This window comes from Aptenodytes patagonicus, chromosome 5 (genome assembly GCF_965638725.1).
Source record: "Aptenodytes patagonicus chromosome 5, bAptPat1.pri.cur, whole genome shotgun sequence".
NCBI classification, from domain to species: Eukaryota; Metazoa; Chordata; class Aves; order Sphenisciformes; family Spheniscidae; genus Aptenodytes; species Aptenodytes patagonicus.
The window spans coordinates 16,119,442-16,138,428 of record NC_134953.1 but is presented as its reverse complement, the minus strand read 5'-3'; the positions used below and the strand labels follow the sequence as shown (position 1 = coordinate 16,138,428).

The following is an 18,987-nucleotide window of genomic DNA, read 5'->3' as shown; positions in this document are numbered from 1 at the left end:
TTTTTTTTTCTTTACCCATCAATTACTTTGTTTTAAGTTGAGCAAAAATGAACACTGGTTCAAATAAATCATTATAATAGATTTGTGTTAGCTTTATTCAGCAATTCTCTGTATTCCTTAAACATTTATGTGCTTTCCAATTATAGCAATATTTTACTTGTCACTGCAAAATGTCAGGTTATTGCTTCAAAGGTAACCTCATTTTATATAATCAGATGGAGACTTAGCTGATGTAATAAAGCATTGGGAGATTGGATAAAATTCCAATTACTGTTTCCATAGTAATGAATAACAATTACTAACATAACAAAGATGTTTGTATTTTAGAGGTGTTTGTACTTTATTTTACTTTCAATGGTAAATACACCAGTTCCTTGGAAACAAAATGATACTAACACTATTGAGAGTTTGTATTTCCTTTTAAGGGAGGATGCCAAGATCTGTCATTTAATTTTAAAAATTATATGGCCAAGTTTATAAGTTCCTTAAAATATGTCTGAAAATAATCTGGGTTTAGGCAAATAGCACTGATCCCATTACAAGAAGTCAACCTTGGCTATATGCAGCTGAGAGGGAACTACAGCAGGATATTCCTGAAAAAGGAAAGGAAATAGTAGCATAATAGCAAGCAAAAATGCTGCCCTCTCATTCATTTTTAAATTGCATTGTCATGATAAGCTAACAAAGCTTGCAACACAAACTAAGCTTCGCATCACTTTAAATCCAGGTGTAAAAATTCGTCATTAATCAGGTTCTTAGAAAACAAATGTCTTTACAGTCTTGGTTTCATAACATACCATCTGGTATCACAGATATTATCTATGATAGATTAAATAACAGATTCCATCTGCTTTTTAAAAGTGTTTTCCCTGATTAGAAATAACCAGAGAGAAAGAAAAATGGATGCACTTACAAATTCAGTTAAAAAAATCTGTTTGTTTGTACACTTATGCATTAAGAGTCTTCCAAAACTCTTGTTTTACTGATCCATTTGCTGACTTGTTTAACTGTCCATTCTTTTTTTAGGTTGGCATAGTACTACATTATTCTACACTCTCTACTATGCTATGGATTGGAGTAACTGCCAGGAATATTTATAAGCAAGTCACAAAAAAACCTCAGCCGTGCCAAAACAGTGACCAACCTTCTTATCCAAAGCAACCACTACTCAGGTATGGAATATTAGCTATACTTTTTTTAATGTATTCCTAAAACATATAAACTTTAAACAAACTCTCACTTTTATTTCTGTATTCTTTACTTTTTACAGACTGTAAATAGGATCCATAAAGAATTGAGTCACTTAGGTGTATATAGAAATCTGAATATTTATTGTATGCTAATAGTTAACTCTACTCAGGAGATGGAAATATGCAGAACTGGTACTGGCTAGGTTCAGACACCTTTATCTGAACAGGCACAATTCAAATGTTTCTGTTGGTTTCTTCTGGAGGAAAAAACCTGGCTTGCTTCCGGGTTAAGGTATTATTTAATCAGCAGAAACGACGCTATAATGACTCTCCCTTTACCCTTTTCTATTCTGCTGTAAATCTTGCCCACGCTTGTATTGATTGCCTAATAACCTGATAGCAACCTTCCTCATTCCACATCAGAGATCTAATGCTATTACAGGAGCAACTGAAAGTCTGGACTCCCTATCAGCTTTCTAGATGGAGCAGGCTAACTAATGTGTCTCTGACAGCATGGCAGGTGTAATGCAGTAAGAATTTTAACCAGATGCCTATGAGATGCTGAAACTTCAAGCCAAAATAGTCAGTCTGCATAGAAAAAAACCAATAACGTACCGCAAACTAGGATTTCTAACCAAATTCATGAGAAGATGGATTAATCTTTTTTGACTTTAGCTATCAAAAAGTTAGGTATTAGCCAAAGTTATCTAGTGCCCACGTATAGATTTGGGAGGGAGACTGAGACAGAGAGGAACTTCCAGAGAACAATTCCTCCCTTCTGCCTTGGATGTTTGTATGAGGACAGGATGAACAGTCTTATGGAGGTGCTTCTCTTTCCCCACAGATCATGGAAAAACCTGAATGGTTAATTTAGACTAAAGACCTCAGTTTTATAGTGAAGGACAGGAAATACGGATTCTACTTTTCATGGCTTTGCTGTGAAAAATCCAGATTAGTATATTCTTTTAAACAGACTTAGCTTATTTTATTTTGAACACGAAATGTTTATTAAGTAGCATTTATAGATGGCTGTGTGAGGTTGTCACAACTTGTTAAAAGTCTAGAAGATGATGAATTGTGTTTTGCTGTCTGATTCTGCTGAGTGAAATCTTTATTACCATGATTAGTTTTCTGCTTTTTAAAACATTTTCTTTCTAGAGATGAAATTGATTAAAGTTAACATAAAATTTATATAGTGAAGAGCCATATTGAACATTAGCTTTGTTAGGTGTAAGCAAGAGGATGTACTTTCACTGAGAGTGCCTTACTTTGCTAATCCATTATTTACTATACCATTTTTCACAGATGAGAATTTCACTCTTTCTGTTACTAGCTCATGGCAAAATGAATAATTGCCAATTTTCAAATGCTGGTGTGGCTATTAAGGTAGAAAATTGCTACAGGTTACATAGACCCAGCATAGTGTATGTTCTTCAAATTCAAATCTTGTTTGAGTTGGAAAACAATAGACAATCAGGTTACAGAAAAGATTACTTTAATTAGAATCTTTGTTGTACCAGTCATGTTGAGGTTCTCAGACAGTAAAAATAAACAGTAGATATTTTGAGTAATAGAAATGATAAAACTCCTTTTAGCTGTAAGAGAACATGAGTATAATTGTTTAATATCTAAGTAAAATTATTCTAAGTTATTTTTCTCACTCAGGGCACTGTAAGTCCTAGAGACACAGGCACTGAAATGCCTAATATGATTTTATGATTGTTAGTACTAGATTCAAAGTCATAAGGATCGATTTCATTTCATGTAGAAAATGGGCATAGTATATGGAAAATTAAAAATTGCTTTAAGCAAGAAAATGCCAAACTCATAATTAGTAATTGTTGTTCTTTTAAAATTATAATGATCATTTTTATGGGCATTTTAACTTTCCTGGTTTTAATAAAATTAAAACCAGAATTATTCTGTGTCATATTATTTCCATAAAATCCATTTAAGATACTTATATTTCAGTGTAGTCATTTATAAGAAATGTTTTAGCTAGGCAGCATTCTTGTATCTATAAGCTGATGCCAGCCTTTATACATATTGTGCCTCAAGTACATAAGAGAGAATATCGCAGTTTGTCCGGGTCTGGGTTTGGGTGAGGGAGTGTTAATTTTTGTCTCCATTTAACACCAGTAGATAGCTAAACAATATAAAGTTTGTTCAAATGGAGATTGAGCTAAGCTTTTTCATATGTCAGGACCATCAGTGCTAGGAAGCATATAATACGGTCTGCAAGACACTTTTAAACAAGAGGTAGTTTGTCAGTAATCCCTGTCTATAGACCTAGTCTGACTTGTGTTCAGCTTTTGTTGAACACAAGTATATGAATGTGTTTGGCAAGAACTGTACACTATGCTGTTCTCCTTCGGTCTTTTCTGATAATGGATGTATATGATAGACTGGGTTTCCAGTTCACATATGAGTGTTTTTGTATTCCTTGTATATGCACTTGCTATATGAGACATAAGGATCTCTTTTGTGAGTCAGTAAGTGGGGACTACTGCCCAAAAATCAATACATAAATCTATGACATGGAATTTACCAAGAAATGATAAAAATTCTGTCACCACATTTTTTTCAAGGAGCTTGATCCACTCTAAAAAGTAGCTGAAATAATGAAAATAAATACCAAAATATTTAAAAGGAGACCTTACCTGTTAGCGCAAAAGGACATTTGCTTGTAACAGTTGCTTCAGTTTCTCTGCCTGCTATTTGCATATTCATTTGCAGAAGTAAGACAAATGAGGTACACCTGATCTTTTCCTCCTAGTTTTCCTTGAGCTGTGGCAAGATGTATCCTATTCTGTAAAATTGTGGTTGTCTATTAGTTTTCTCTGTTTCCAGATACAGTGATCAAACTTGAAATCTTTTTGCAGTGTAATTTTACTGAAACTTGTTCTTCGTGGCAATATGATTTTGAATATTGCCTCTTTTTATACATTAATCATCTATTATATGATACATTATATATCTTATACATTATACACTGTATATATTTTATTTTATATATATATATAAAATACATGAGATATATATTATCTGTTAATTATAGAGTTAAAGCTCTCGGGGCCTATCACTTTGATGACTGGAACCAACTGTAACAATTCTGGTATTTCTCACTAAATGTGCTTGGATGCTAATGAGGTGGATCAAATTATATGCATCATTGAATTTTGTGTATTGAAATGCTTAACCCTAGCACTTCAACAGATAATGAAATTACTTCCTGTAAAATATACTCTCTGGTATTCTTAATAGAAATAAATAATTCTATCTCTTCATCCTCTGTGGACATTTGTTAAACCCGGCAGAGTTTTCGCTTCTGACTCATCTGAAGTCAGATTTTGCCAGCAAAGACAAAGGGGCATGCAAGATTCAGCTATTACTTGCGATGTACAAAACTTCTCATCAGCCCAAGCTGAGGCACAGGTAGTATTAGTTTTCATACCTGATACGTGCATGCATTTTTCATGTGATGGTGTGTGCACATACAGACTAGACACAAGTACAGACCAAGCGGAAAATATTTCTGAAAGGTAGTCTGTTAATATCATTCCTTTCCAGAAAGAGAGAAAAAAAATTAGACTACTATCATTTTTAATAAGATAACTACTGAGCACAATTGCACTATAAACATTTAAAATAAAAAATAAATAAGCTGCCAGCTGGGACAGAGATTGGTGTTAAGGAGACAGATAATTAAGCTACCTTTTATCTCAGGGTTAGGTACAAATATGTCTCCTAATTTCCTCCATCCTCTTTTATTCAATGAACATCTTGCAAGGTAACTAATATGGCAAACTTCAGATTACAGAGAGTCCAATATCTTATATCTGTCATGAAAAACATCCAATGTGCATAAAGAAGGTTGCAGAATCAACTGCAAAATGGATAACAGGTGATGTCACTGTCTCTGCTGAACTTCATCTTGTTTATTATGTAATGTATCTTGATAAGCTTTTTAAAAGGTTCTTAATGAAGTTGTGGGGCTTCTAGGAAAAGTACCTCATGCAGTGCCTTAGAGAAATTGTGTATCTAGCTGTAGTAACAATTTAGGAATGGATTGTGTGTCCTTCCCTTTGTATTCAAAGTACCAGGCTTAGTACTATGGCTATTAAAAATGAACATAGAGAATTTTGGGAAGAACATAACTCAGGCAAATTAAATCAGTTTTCAGCAGCACACTCGAGCACCTACAGTCAATATGACTGGCTTCAATTCCATTCTCTTATTTTTTTTAACTTTAAATAATTTTAAAAGTTAAGAATCATTTTTAGAATGAGAAAGCTGTTTTCATATTTCATATATTTTGAAATGTCTTAACTGTTTTTTAGAAACTGTCCTTTAACTTGCACACAGAGCAGACCTAGAAATAGTAGGTGAGAACTGAAGTGGTTCCGTTGAACTGTAATGTCTGCTAATGGATGTGTACATGCATATATATCATAGAATCATAGAATCATAGAATCATTGAGGTTGGAAAAGACCTCTAAGATCATCGAGTCCAACCATCAACCCAACACCACCAGGCCCACTAAACCATGTCCCTAAGCGCCTCATCTACACGTCTTTTAAATACCTCCAGGGATGGGGACTCAACCACTTCCCTGGGCAGCCTGTTCCAATGTTTCACCACTCTTTCAGTAAAGAAATTTTTCCTTACATCCAATCTAAACCTCCCCTGGCGCAACTTGAGGCCATTTCCTCTCGTCCTATCGCTTGTTACTTCGGAGAAAAGACCAACACCCACCTCGCTACAACCTCCTTTCAGGTAGTTGTAGAGAGCGATGAGGTCTCCCCTCAGCCTCCTTTTCTCCAGGCTGAACAGTCCCAGTTCCCTCAGCCGCTCCTCATAAGACTTGTGCTCCAGACCCCTCACCAGCCTCGTTGCCCTTCTCTGGACACGCTCCAGCACCTCAATGTCCTTCTTGTAGTGAGGGGCCCAAAACTGAACACAGTATTCGAGGTGCGGCCTCACCAGGGCCGAGTACAGGGGCACAATCACTTCCCTACTCCTACTGGCCACACTATTTCTGATACAGGCCAGGATGCCATTGGCCTTCTTGGCCGCCTGGGCACACTGCCGGCTCATGTTCAGCCGGCTGTCGACCAACACCCCCAGGTCCTTCTCTGCTGGGCAGCTTTCCAGCCACTCTTCCCCAAGCCTGTAGCGCTGCATGGGGTTGTTGTGGCCGAAGTGCAGGACCCGGCACTTGGCCTTGTTGAACCTCATAAAGTTGGCCTGGGCCCATCCATCCAGCCTGTCCAGGTCCCTCTGCAGAGCCTTCCTACCCTCGAGCAGATCAACACTCCCACCCAACTTGGTGTCGTCTGCAAATATATGTGTGTGTATGCTATTCTGTATGAGTTTGTACATGGGCAAGCATCTGTACATCATCCATAGACTTACTGGTGTGGTGTCTTGAAAGTAGCAACAGCAGGGGTCTTCCTTGTGGGCTATGTTTATCGTGTAGCAATGACTAACAACCTACAGCCTGATCCCATGCATATGCAAGATGCGATAGTGCTCCACTTGCATCCTCCCCCTCTTCTGTGAAGGTGGCAGCAGCTCTTCACAGTCATTCCCTGGCTCATTATTCCTCTCAGTTACCCAAAAGTTAATCAGTAGTATCCAGCTAAACAGTAGCAAAGTATCTTTGTGACGTTGAATTATGTTAAATTCTTTCACTGAAAAAAGGAGAAAATATTCTAAACTTTCACATCCAGAAAAACCCTCTCCTTCAGTTTGTGTAGATGAATCCTGTGATGAGCCTCCTGCCTCTAAGTGAGGAGATTTTACAGACTTGCATGATACCACAGGGGTCATGGCATCTGCTTAGTGCTTGGCTCACAATGTTAACTGCTTGTCTCAGGATGAACATTTAGATGCTTGATCTGAACTCTGACAAGCTGGAAACCAACTCCTGGGCACAAATGGATCTACTGCTATGTACTGCTGCATTTGTCCAACTGTAGTTCCCAAGAGAGCCTGGCTGGAAGTGTTGTGACTTCCATCAGAAATTGATGATGTGGCAATTTTCACTGAATAAGTTACCAATAAAGCAGGCTATTTCCTGAATTTGAGTTGCACGCAACAATATTCATGATGTCATTGAAAATTGGCACGTGATGGTTTTGCACCGTAATGGAGGCACTAAAAACACTCCAGTAATAAAGACTAAAGACTTCTTATATTTAGTTTTTTAAAGAATGATTATGTCCTTTACCAGAGAAAAACCCTAGAATAAAAAGAACTAATGGTTTCTAATATTCCTGAGGTTGAAAGGGTGTTCAGAAAATGATCTTTGTTACTCTCAGGATCTAGAAAATTTCCCCTATCAGTTATAACAAGTTGCCTATAATTTATTGCAGCATAATAGCAGTGTAATGGGGGATCAAAATTTGACCAAGATAACAAATTCTCTATTAAACATCAAGTTTGCCAAATATGTCATGTCATTTTCTTGGCCATGTTCTTTTCTGGATCTTGAGTGTGAATCATATGAAGCAACTTAATTTACATTCTCACAGACACAGACATGTCCCCTTGACAGTAACAGCTCTGAAACGCAGTTAAGTTCTAGTGCATTTTTCATTAGCACTGGCTCTCATGAATTCATGTCATCTTGTATCAAATCATGATTGAGAGAGAGGGACAGAGAAAGAGGTCAGATGAAAAGCATCAATTACAGTCCATTGTTTTCTTCTTAATTTCTCTAACTTTGATCCATGGAAGCCCATTTTTCCTTTCCGTAGTGAACATACTAAACCTCCTCTATAAAGTTTAAATTTAGGCCTTATTATCCCAAGGGATTATCTGCCTTTTCCTTAACGACTCTCTATAGTTTGTATATGTTGAAATAAATGGAAAATGCCACAGGGCAGAATTCTCGGAAGTCCTGAGGAGATCTCTGTAGTTTACTCTTTACTATTAGCATAGACACAGTTCTGTCATTGGAGAGTAAGTGAAAGTGATGTCTCCCTGCGAGCAAGGTTTTCACCAGTTGAATGAACCATGGTACAGTAAGCCAACAGTCTCAGTGAAAATCTGCTATACCATGCTCAAGGAAGCTGGCTATAATTTAAATACTTGATTGCATCCTTTGCTTAGAGGACAGAATATTTTGATGTGGGCAGAGTCAGTCATCAGGAAGTTTAACTAATGTCTCTGATATTATCATCAACGCTTCTTATTTTAGTTATTGAAAGTTAAGACTAGAAAATTGTCTTTTCCAATGTGTATTTTTAGATCATTTTCAAATTGTGCTGTAATTAGTTTGATTCATTATTGAACAATGGAAGTTTTTGCAATCCTCATGTATTCGCAAGGCCACTTATAGCCTCAATACCGTAAGTTCCTAAAAAGAACATAGTGTGTAACAGCTGCCTTCATACATATTATCTGCAAATCACTATTCCCATGTTTCTTGTTTCAATATTTATCATATTTCCCAGGAAGGAGAAAGGCCATATTGCTGAAATACCATTTTTTAAATTTTTGCATTTGATAAAAATTGAACGTAAGAGAAGCCATGTTTTCCTTTCAGCTATTGTTTTAGTTTTGTTCACCAAAATAAGGCTTATATTCAACATCAAAATAAGCTAGTATGTTGTTATATTGGATATTAAAATAATATAAGGATAAGAGCCATTTCAAAATTCTAGTATGGTTTAATTATAGAGCTAATCTTTTGAACAATGCTGTATTCTGAAGACAATTTTAATAACTCTGACATTCAAAGATGACACAGCTAATGATACAACAGTACCACCAGAAATGCTGATCTTATCAGTCAGACTATACTGTGTCTTATCAGCCCACCAATTTAGGCAAGTTGTTCTCCCCCCCAAAAAAAAACCCAAAAAAAACCCAAACAAAAAGAATTGTAATGCTGGGACCTTAGCCAGAATGACCAGAAAGATTCTGCCACCTGAGGTATAAAAGCTGTTGATATTACAAGCTATTTAATATGATCACTCTTAAAAGGCTGATATATGGTCAGATGGAGTCATGGATCATAGCCAGAGCCATTTTATTGCTAGCTTGCAATGTAACTGAAAGATCTGCAGTGGAAAAGGATATAAATGGTGACAAGGGAAACATTTTCATGAATTCTTCTTATTCAATTTCAGCCTAAAGCTAAATGCATTTCCATCATGTGGGGAAAAATTATCTTAGGTCAAAGAAAATGTTTAATTCAGCTTTGAATTAATTGTTCCGCACAAGAACATTTTCAGTAAAAACAAAATATTAAAATATTAAGGAGATTCACAGTAGTAATATATTGTCAGTAGTACGCTGAGAAAGCTGTGGCACTTTGCATAGGCCATGTAAATATTCATTGCAAATGGCATTGGATTGCCAGTGTGTGGTGTCATAGTGTGAAGGTATTTTCCTGCCTACTCTGAATCAAACAAGAGAAGTGGTTAGAACTTTGCTTCTCCGCCCTCAAGGTGAGTGACTGAATTATTGTGTTATTAAGAGCAAAATGGTAACAGAGCCACCTGCTTTCCTTTTAGTTTCACTTCATCTGCCTTGTGAATCAAGCCTCAAACTGGAAGTATTTCAAAAGTTTGTTCTCATTTTCTAGTTGGCAAAATTATTCTTCAAATCTGACCTGAAGCACTATCAAATGCTTAAAGTGAATGATGCCTGGAACAGAGGTTCCTCTTTGATTTGATCTTATTTCAAGATTATGTTACAATCAAAGTAAAAAAAGGATTTTGTTACTGCCATAACTTCATTAGCTAAGGTACAGGCAAGATACACACGATGTTGATGCTTTCCAGAGTAGAAATCCAGTAATACCAAATCTTTAAGAGATGTTCAGGTAGAAGGTGAAGTTTTGTCTTCTTTGTTTAAAGAACAGTGTCTGAGCCACTTAGCATAGATGAAGAGAAATGGTTTATGGTTATTGCAAAAGAAAAGTATGTCAACTTATTACTTGTGAACAAGCTGTTAAACAGCATAGCAAGTCACATGTCAAAACTTTCAACTGAAACTCTCCCCAGTTGTAAAGCTATTGACAAACATAGCTAAAACAGAAAATGACAACATCTGAGTGATGCCTGGTCATTTAATGAGGGAATTATGGTCTTGGGACTTAGAAATTGTTAACAACATGAGTTATAGCATTTGCAAGTTTGAGAAGTTGTGAGCTTCAGGGAGACTTATAACAATTCCTATGATATTTTCAAATTTGAAAGGCTGTAACTGCAACATGCTGATCTGCAGAACTGTATGAGGTTGAGCTTTCAGCTGTTTTTATCATGAGTTCACATCTAGGTATTTCCTGGAAATTCAGAGTTCTTGTCACGCTGTTCCTTGCCTCAACACTTTCTAGAATTCGAGTTAGTCATATACATGATTGTAGAGGATAAGTTAGAGGGTAGGGTAAGCTTGATAAAATGCTCCATGCTTTGATATGCTGCTCCAGGCAAAATGTAAAACGCTGATTGGAAATTTTACAAGTTCTAAAAATCATTGAAGATAATTTATTCAAACTCCAATGGGGGCTTTGTAGAAAACTTTATCAGATTTGAAAGAGCGAGTATTTTCTCAGATGATTCTCTGGTGTCATATAGATTAAACTTGATTATGCAAAAAGTTGTAAAGAGAAATGCATAAGATAATTTCAAATGTGTCTATTGTCATAGTATGGACAAAGAACTAAGCACTCCCATCTGCATGAAATAATATTCACCACAGTTACAGAAAAGGCTATCTGACTTTTAATTGTGGATGATTGTACCCCCTTATTATTAAGAAAATTTAAAAATGAATCATTTGTTTTATTTAAATAAAGCCAGAGTCACATTAGATACAAATTCTTTCGTATGAAAATTGTTACGTGAGAAAGATGGAACTTAAAGCTTGTTACAGGATGCCTCTTTTAAGTGGGTGTCTGTATACATCCAATTTAACTGTAATGAAAACAGCGATGTTGCAAGAAAACATAAGACATGAAGAATTGTGAAGTATGTTGTGTAGACTGATGAACTGCAATGTCACAGAAACTAGAACACTGCAGGCAACCAACTAGTATAATATAGAATTATTCAATAGTCCATAATAACTGCAGCACAGTACAACCACTATGCATTTAAATTGTAACATGGCATAGATCTTATTAGGTTATTGCATTTACCAATACATTGCCACTATTCCATAAAGTAATTTTGGCTTAAAGATATTATTAGATTCCAAGAGCAAATGGTAACAATAAAAAGTACGTGGGTTATCTTAAAATAAACTAGCAATAAAAACCAAATATATCTTTTTATGCCCATATAAATGTTTTTAGCAATGATAGTTTTAAATGCATGATTTTAACATTTCAGAATATTTTTCTCTCCTAACGAATAGAAAAGTTCAAGGGAATAAAAATATATTCCTTGGACAAACAAGACTGGTGAAATCTACAGATACGCATATTAAATTAAATATGCTGCAGCATATGTAACTGTAACTGTTGTAAATTCAGCTTCGGACCTGACTCATTCTGTGCATACTTCCTGCCAAATATGCGTGATAATCTCTGGCTTATGCCTGTTTGGAAGGAAGGCTTAAAAGTCTTGCGAAGGAACATTGCATTAGATTAATTCACTTGGTTTTGAGTTGGGAGACCACGGAAAAATACACGTATACTCCTGTTGATCACCTTGACCTTGTACATCCTAAATAGTTGAAGCCCATTACTGGAAATGTGGATGATTCTTTTCTTCTCAACTTAGTTGTCATTAAAAACTTCAAATGAGAAGACATTAAAGAGAAAATCACACTTACAATTTTAAAGTAGGAATGTTTAAAGTTAGCATCCTCCTGGGGTACAACTGAGTATTTTTAATTCAATTTTCAAAATGCTATAGAAGTAGACCAGTTCAGAACTTTAAGCAGGATTTGGACCAATTTTAGTTGTCCTTCAACTGCTAAGGCTGTTAAGTAGTGAAATAGTCTTCAGGAGCAAGGGGCATAAGTTGCAGAGTGAAAGACAGCTCATTGTTCAAAGCTACATCTCGTAGAGCAATGCCTCAGAGTTTTGCCTTTTGCTTTTATCGTCACTTTTCCTTTTAACATAAACAGAAAAATGAATCACAGCGGCTAGGTTAATGCAGGCTGGGAAATTAAAGTTCTTCTATGATACTTTTATAATTTTAGTATTCTGAGTAAAGAATAAGGTACATACTAAGAATCACTTCCAGAGTGGATATATAGGCCTCATACATTAGACTAAAAGCCAGCCATTGACTGTTGGGGTTAGGGTAACATTTTCTGGATCAATTACTTCAAAATTACCTACTGTGGAGATCCTTACAATGGTTCATAAATGATAGTAGGGGGAAGGCAGGTCTTATCTGTAGAACAGGTTTTATACATACATAGTATTTTCTCTGCTGTTTCTACTGAACACTTCAAACTTTATATTTTTCCATGGAAAAATTACACTTCCAGTACAGCCAAGGTATTCAGAATTTGCATTCTGAATTTCCTGACTATTGATGTTCTGATTTTTCAACCTTTGTCTTGCACCGTTATAAAGTGCTATGAGTATATGTTGCGTTTTATAGAGGCAGTTGAACAACTGCCTGTGCAGAACAGCATACGCTGTAAATGAGAGAAACTCTGTGGAATGACTGAAAGTATAGAAACCGGGAAGTAGAGGAGTTCAAGAGGTACATCAGGAGATGAAATTTTGACTCAGGATAAAATAGGGAATCAGTGTGAAAATGACACAAAAAAGTGTCCAAAGAAATCTTTAATGAAAACTAAGCGAAGGATGGGTCTTGAAACAAAGTGCAGAGCAACATACAGACCTTGGGAGAACTGTAGAAAGTCTCAAAGAGATCAGTCAGACTCTAACACAGGAAAGGAGAAGTCATGAGGATATCCAAGGTGGTGATAATATTAATAAAGGAAATGGAAAGGGAAAAATGCTGGCCTGCAGCAAGGTAAGAGACAAGCAAAGTCAAGTTAGGTAAAAAAGCTATCGTGTATTTTAAAAGTCCATCTCTATCCTTATCTATCTTCTGTAATTTTGGCTCAAACCCTATTCCAGATCTTTCTTAATGGGATAGTAAATCACCTCCCTGCTGGTGAGACACACCCCTTGAGAGGTTCCACAGTTGAAAGGGTGGGAAAGGAAAAAGAGAATATCTGTGTAGTACCATCAGAAAAATCATGATATTTCATATTCTATTTAGAGCTTGACTTTCTGGACTCGTGTGATTTTGTTTGAAACCCTCATCCTAAACTTTTTAAAGAAAGCTTCTAACTCCTTATTTGCAATGACAGTTGTAAACATGAATAAAGAAGGAATACATGAACTCAAATCACTTGAAAGTTGTGGACCCTCACTGCTAGTTATGAGTGTTAATAACAACATTGATAAGAGGATTAAAACATATTAATAACAAAATTATCTGAAATTATTGAAGACGGGACAATAAATAATAAGTTTAAGTTGCAGTAAGGCGTAAATAGGTTGATATTAGAAAAAGATTTTAAACTATGAGAATAGTTGACAATTAAAACAGGTTACCTGGGAGGCTGTGGGAACTCTGTCATAAGCAATTTGTTAACGTGGATTAGATAAACCCAAGCCAGTCGTGATAGATGTTTAATGTGACCCTGCCTCAGAGCTTTTGAGTGGACTAGATGACCTCTTGATGTTCATTCCCACCCTACAATTCTGTTATTCTTAAAACAAGCATTTTTCCTAACAGTATTCTCATTTGTCAAACCTTTATCTACTGCTGAATTCCTACAGCCTTGTTGGTCTTGTAAGAACTCTTGTGTTTTATTATGCAAGCAAATTCTGACAGAAGAGACTTTGAAACTAATGTGTTCCAAATATGCCTTCAGTGTTTGGAAATGTTGTGAGTCTTGTAGAAACTGGCTGCTGATCCTCCAGGTACTTTTATTCAGGTACCATGTTACTATATAAAACATAACAAAAAATTAGGCCAGCTTCTGCTTTGAAATGTCCACACCCACAACGGGTTTTCAGTGAATCAGTGGAAGTTACACACATATAATCACAGGAAGATTTTGGTTCATAGATGGAAATTATTGCTTATTGCTACTTACAAATAAAATTCGGTAAATTTCCTGGAATTTTTAATTATACAGATTAAAAGAATTTAAATATATAATATTTAATATACCTTAGCAAAATAGAACGTCCAGATTAAAACTTTATGCCTATATTGATTGAGTACTCACTCAGGTAAAGGGGTGATGCCATTATTATTAGATCACACTTGGTACTCAGGGAATCATTCAAGATTTTAACAGTTTATCTGAAAGTGAACATTGGCTTAGGTATCCTGTGAAAGAAAACCTGACCCCACGAGATACCTGACTTATTTATCTATTGATTATGAGAGATACCTAGTTATTGTTTTGTCTATTGGTTAGGAGGTAGGAGAACTATGATTACTGAAGATCATTTATGTTTGCATCTCAATATTTATGAGCAATGCCAAGAAATTGGAGATTTTGGAGATTTACCTTCAAATATTCTATATGATTTTTGTGGAAAATACATGAAATGTAAGAAGTACATTCATACAGGTGTCTGTCTCTTTTCCCAAGTAACTAACGATAGGACAAGAGGAAGTGGCCTCAAGTTGCGCCAGGGGAGGTTTAGATTGGACACGAGGAAAAATTTCTTTACTGAAAGAGTGGTTAAACATTGGAACAGGCTGCCCAGGGAAGTGGTTGAGTCACCACCCCTGGAAGTATTTAAAAGACGCGTAGATGAGGCGCTTAGGGACATGGTTTAGTGGGCATGGTGGTGTTGGGTTGACGGTTGGACTCGATGATCTTAGAGGTCTTTTCCAACCTCAATGATTCTATGATTCTATAAGTAGTTCCCTGTTCCAGCATGCCTTGACTGGTAGCTATGCTTATTACAAGTAGTCACATCAGTACCTATAGGTAATTCATGAAGAACATTATCCAAAATTATCCACATTATCCAACATTATCCACAAATTTATGCCTATAAATCTCTGAGCAGATAAAAATTTCTTCAGATATAAATATTCCTTTAATTTATCTCCCAGTCTTTTACTTTTGCAATCATTTGTTTTATAGGTTGATTAGGGAGGGTCCCTGAATTTGTGGTATATCATAGAATAGTTTGGGTTGGAAGGGACCTCTAAAGGTCATCTAGTCCAACCCCCCTGCCGTGGGCAGGGACATCTTCAACTAGATCAGGTTGCTCAGAGCCCTGTCCAACCTGACCTTGAATGTTTCCAGAGGTGGGGCATCTACCACCTCTCTGGGCAACTGGTTCCAGTGCTTCACCACCCTCAGCGTAAAAAATTTCTTCCTTATATCTAGTCTAAATCTACCCCCCTTTAGTTTAAAACCATTCCCCCTTGTCCTGTCACAACAGGCCTGCTAAAGAGTTTGCCGCCAACTTTTTTATAAGCCCCCTTTAAGTACTGATAGGCTGCAATAAGGTCTCCCCAAAGCCTTCTCTTCTCCAGGCTGAACAACCCCAACTCTCTCAGCCTTTCTTCATAGGAGAGGTGTTCCATCCCCCTGATCATTTTCGTGGCCCTCCTCTGGACCCGCTCCAACAGGTCTGTGTCTTCTTATGCTGGGGGCTCCAGAGCTGGACGCAGTACTCCAGGTGGGGTCTCATCAGAGCAGAGCAAAAGGGCAGAATCACCTCCCTCGCCCTGCTGGCCACGCTTCTTTGGATGCAGCCCAGGATACGGTTGGCCTTCTGGGCTGCGAGCGCACATTGCTGGCTCATGTCCAGCTTTTCATCCAGTGGTGGATGCCCAAGTCCTTCTCGGCAGGGCTGCTCTCAATCCCTTCATCCCCCAGCCTGTATTGATACCGGGGATTACACCAACCCAGGTGCAGGACCTTGCACTTGGCCTTGTTAAATCTCATGAGGTTCACACAGGCCCACTTCTCAAGCTTGTCCAGGTCCCTCTGGATGGCATCCCGTCCCTCTGGTGTGTCGACCACACCACTCAGCTTGGTGTCATCTGCAAACTTGCTGAGGGTGCACTCGATCCCACTATGTCATTGATGAAGCTATTAAACAGTACCGGTCCCAATATGGACTCCTGCAGGATGCCAACTGTGTGCTAACTGTATGAGTCATGAGTGGTCAGTCATAGGATCTTGCTGCTTCTTCATATTAGATGAGTTTACAGGCATATCCAGAAAAAAATACCTATACAGGCAGAGTTCATTTCCAAGAAATATTTATGCATACCACTTTGGAATTTGATTTCTGGGATTACTGGTGTCAGTAAAACTCATTCTCATGAATCAAAAAGATAAGGAACAGGAATCATGGGCAAATTACTACCACTGTTATTCTCAGAATAGCTACCCCATGCTGGCTATAATTCCTATGTAAGGCATTTTGGACTATTTAATGCGGCATATCATACCCTTGTTGTTGTCTCATATAGGAATGACATTATACTTGTCTGCTCATATAGACTCTCAGTCTTCCATTAGTGATATTGAAGAAGCAACCAATTAGCTATATTCCCTCTTCATGCATTTAAGAGAGTGTTTTCCAACTAGAGAGAACACTTTACTTCTTTCTGAGGTTCTGGCATTGCCAAATCCGATAACAATTATCATACCTAGCAAAGTTAGGCAGCCTTTTGACCTGGAAAGTTGAGCAACGAGATGCTGTTATAGTTTTGTGAAGATGGCAATGACTGCTGTTCATTCCTTTTCACATCTCCTTTTTCCGCATTGCTAATGCAGTAACGTTCTGGAAATGACATGTCATTTCTAGCTTTCAATTAATATTTCTTAATTATTATCTATTTATCAAGATAACTCTCCTCTATCTCTGCTTGTTCTTTTCCTTCAAAGTTTCATGATCACTTCTGGCTGAGTGCTCCAAGAAACCCTGTGATTTTTTAGAAACTTACCCTTTGACCTTTTTATATATGATGGAAAATCTTTGTTTTTGCTTCTGGTTAAAATCTGGGATAGGGATCACCAAAAATAGATTTCTGTGTATGTCAGTTTTTAAACAACAGGAAAAAGCAAATGTTCATGCCATCATCGTGTATATAATATTTCCCATAGCTCAACTTAGTAAGACTAAAACTGACAACAGCAAAAAACTTCAACATTAAAGCTAAAAATTGGGGTTGACACTCATGAACTCATGCAATTGTACCTTTGTTTCTTACTTTTCAATAGGGTGAATTAAGGACAAAATGTCAACCTGAATTTTTACCAATAAATCTAAATTTCCATGATTTTGTGGAGTCAGGTCATTAATTGAATACAGTTTGTCTATGATTTAATAGCAGGGTAATCCATAATCATTCTTTTATGTATAGCATTAAAAGGGAATGGTTTTTGCTGCCTCTAGATTAGCAGATTGAATTACATCCTATGGAATATGAAGGAGAAACTGTTCCAGAAAGAAACCAAAAGTCTAAAACCATGAGGGGAAAGTTATTTCCATCATGCTTTAAAGCTTCACTGCTGCTTGTTACATTTAATAACACCTACTTGGTAAGATTTTAAGTTCTTGGCTACCTGGATATCTGTCAAGATGATAAATTGGAAGTTGTAGAAGGGGATAACATTGCATAAATCCTAATATAAGATTTTCTCCATGAAAACAAACATGGAAAAACAAGCTTTTTCCTTTTTGCAAACTGTAAGAATGAAACTTCGCTAAGATTCTTTAGATGGTAGATTAGTTTCTGCAAAAGAATAATCCAATGGTGTAGTACAAAATCATGCAAGTCTGCATCTCACTCATATGGAACTTGACTAAAGTCAGTGGGAACATTTACATAAGTCATGGATGCACAACTTCTCTGATACAATAATAGAATTTATACATAGCATAAATTTTTCTTTTGTTGCAACTACTCTTGGCTACAGTCACAGCTGTAGGCATTGTTGATGGGATGTGAAGTGGGGTCTTTTTCTGACCTCAATCCTGTCCTATCTCAGTTACATTTTAATAATGCACTGTACTCTTCTGAAGAACTCCGTCTGGCTCTAGGCACATAGCCTTCTAATTATAGGAATTTTCAAGCTGTGTTCACTCACCTGTGAATCAGTCTACTCTGAGTAGTGCATATGTTTCAATTTACAGAGTGATATAAACTAGAAGAGCAGTAGGTCTAAAGAGCCCTTCTCTCAGCATTGACAGCTAGTATGGATGGACCCTCGTAAGATTGAAAAGATTACAATGAATAATAAGTTAATCATAGAATCATAAAAATAATAAGTTTGGAAGAAACATCTGTAAGTCATCTAGTTTAACTTTCCGCTCAAAGCAGATCCAACTTAAAAGTTAGCTCAGGGCCTCATCCAGTCAAGTTTTGAAAATCTCCAAGGACCCTATTTCTTCCTCCCATCCTAGTTCTGTTTCCTTTTAGCTTTCATCTTGATTGGACCACAAACATGAAATGTGAGGCTGTAACCTAGTCTGAAATAAAGCACAAAAACCCCACTCTTAATCCTGTGAAAAAAAACCCATCAGTTTAACAGAACATCATTAAAATTCATAGGTATATAATGTAAATTTAGGATGTACATCCTAAAAATTAAAATTAAAATTCAGTTAAAAAGTTAAAGTTAAAATTCATAGCTACATAATGTAAAATATATAAATATCGTGTTTATAAACACAAGTAATTCTCATCAAATTGCACATAGTATATCTAAACTATTGATGAGAGAATATAAGGGACAGCAAATGAAACTCATCATGTGGTGGCTGCCTCATTCTGCCACAGTCCATGAGGACTCTGATTCTCTAGACCCGAC

At 36.7% G+C, this 18,987-nt stretch overlaps 1 protein-coding gene across 3 annotated transcripts in view; it reads left to right on the top strand.

Annotated features, from left to right (window-relative positions):
* Positions 1-18,987, top strand: part of LOC143160727 (adhesion G protein-coupled receptor A1-like) — a 296,528-nt gene that overhangs the window by 257,880 nt on the left and 19,661 nt on the right. For all 3 annotated transcript variants that reach the window (XM_076338820.1, XM_076338822.1, XM_076338821.1), the window contains one exon: positions 1,027-1,172. In XM_076338820.1, the coding sequence (XP_076194935.1) occupies positions 1,027-1,172 (146 nt within the window). The remainder of the gene's footprint in view (positions 1-1,026; positions 1,173-18,987) is intronic.